Below are 1,782 nucleotides of genomic sequence, written 5' to 3' on the forward strand. Positions count from 1 at the left end.
ATCCTATGTTGTAAAAGAAGTCCCTAAAGGGCATTAGTGAACAAATTAGTAAGTGATATGAAACATCCAAAGAATATGTTTCAGAACACTAATTAAGTTTTAAAGCACTCTTGGAAATTACTCCAAGGTATCTAGCAGCCGAATTAGCAATATTTACAATTTTAACTATAGGATATCACCAAGTTCAGTTCAATGTCATTGTTCATAACATTTAAGATCTCCAACAAAGTTGAATATATATTACTTGCCTTTACAAAATTTTCTTCCATAATAATGAATAATATGTTTACAGACGACGCGGTAAGTTCATATTAGCAATAAAATCATCTACAAAATAATTGAAATTCGACTTCCACATAGAAGAAAAACCAAGTAAGAATTCTTGTACTTAAGTTGTTCAGAAACAACATTGTGCAAGAACATTGATGAGGATAATTGAAGCAAACTTCACAGATGAAGCTCTAGTTGACATGCTGATCTCTTGCGAACTTGTTCTTTAGAGCGAGATCCTTTCAAAACTTCTGCATATTTCGCCAACTCAGCTTTATGAACATTTTCTTGGTCATGGTTATTTCTTTTTTCTTGAGGTGATTCAGCGAGACGTTTTGACATATAATCTAATGAGCCCACATCACTATATCTCCTTGTACGTGTCGTGTAGTTTCTGCTTTCTCCTTTATTATTGGTTGTAGAGACTAGATCAAATGAATGGAAATCTATAAATTGTCTGCAGATGGTGTTCTTGATCTGCTCTGGGGCGTAATAGCTCCAGTATCTACGACAGACATATCTGAACATTACCCAGAAGAATAATAAGAGCATCTTGTTGCATTCTCTTCAGTGTTGTGAACCATTTATGAATGATTATGATGATGGTCCTTTCCCCGTATTAGTCTCATAAACTTACGAAAGATTTTGCTTTAGTTTGAAGTGTCAGTCTTATGGGCTGAAGAATTAGAAATAGAAGTACCATCAAACTCACCTTAATTCATAAGATGTGGTTCTTGGGAGGATAACTGGTTAGAATCAAGCTCCAAAACATGGATTCCCCTGTCCCCTTGGTCTTCTTTAGCTGCATATTCAACAACTAGTTGCTTGGCTTTGTTACTAGATTCAGGGCTTAACGTTTTACTGAGATCCCTTGCAGTTGTTTCACCTAGGGTAGACTGATAGTTCCTCAGCTCATACCGCAAGCAAGCATTTATCCATTTAAGATAGGCTACTTTGTCAACATCACTGCAACGACCTTCTTGAATGTGATCAACTTCTTTTACTAATTCTTCATTTTGCTTTCTCAACTGTATACTTTTTTCTTTCAGTGCTTCTGCCTGTGTCAGAACAAAGGTCAACAAAAACACATGATATAAACAATGTTGATGAATAAAAGACTACTAATACATTATCTTCAAGAGCAGAAATGGCAAAGAGCTGAAGATATTCCGCATAGGTCCCAAAGTTTGTCCGCATAGGTAAGGTACACAGGAAATCATTTCCTAAAAATTCTACCAGGAGGGCAACTGAAAAGCTTTTTGCCATTTCCTATGCGGACATCATCTTTGCGACCTATGCGGAATATCTTCAGCTCTTTGCCATTTCTGCTCTGGAAGATAGTGTATTAGTAAGTCTTTTATTTATCAACATTGTTTATTTCATGTGTTTTTGTTGACCTTTGTTCTGACACAGGTAGAAGCACTGAAACAAGAAAGTCTACAGATGAGAAAGCAAAATGAAGAATTAGTAAAAGAAGTTGATCACATTCAAGAAGATCGTTGCAGTGATGTT

At 35.7% G+C, this 1,782-nt stretch overlaps 1 protein-coding gene across 1 annotated transcript; it reads right to left on the reverse strand.

Annotated features, from left to right (window-relative positions):
• Positions 1-447: 447 nt before the first annotated feature.
• On the reverse strand, positions 448-1,536 carry LOC125864073 (uncharacterized). The gene is made up of 3 exons (XM_049544015.1): positions 1,399-1,536; positions 1,018-1,328; positions 448-790 (listed from the first exon to the last, which is right to left on the reverse strand). The coding sequence occupies exons 1-3, from the start codon at positions 1,534-1,536 to the stop codon at positions 448-450; spliced, it is 792 nt and encodes a 263-aa protein (XP_049399972.1).
• Between the last annotated feature and the right edge of the window lie 246 nt (positions 1,537-1,782).

This window comes from Solanum stenotomum, chromosome 5 (assembly GCF_019186545.1).
Source record: "Solanum stenotomum isolate F172 chromosome 5, ASM1918654v1, whole genome shotgun sequence".
In the NCBI taxonomy this organism is placed as follows: domain Eukaryota; kingdom Viridiplantae; phylum Streptophyta; class Magnoliopsida; order Solanales; family Solanaceae; genus Solanum; species Solanum stenotomum.

What these genes read in the sequence shown, in the direction of transcription:
- LOC125864073 (XM_049544015.1), bottom strand. Translation starts at nt 1,536, where the DNA reads ATGGCAAAAAGCTTTTCAGTTGCCCTCCTGGTAGAATTTTTAGGAAAT. An exon ending in TTTCTGCTCTTGAAGATAAT is followed by an intron (nt 1,329 to 1,398) that starts GTATTAGTAGTC and finishes GTTCTGACACAG; the next exon opens with GCAGAAGCACTGAAAGAAAA. An exon ending in TTGGAGCTTGATTCTAACCA is followed by an intron (nt 791 to 1,017) that starts GTTATCCTCCCA and finishes GGTAATGTTCAG; the next exon opens with ATATGTCTGTCGTAGATACT.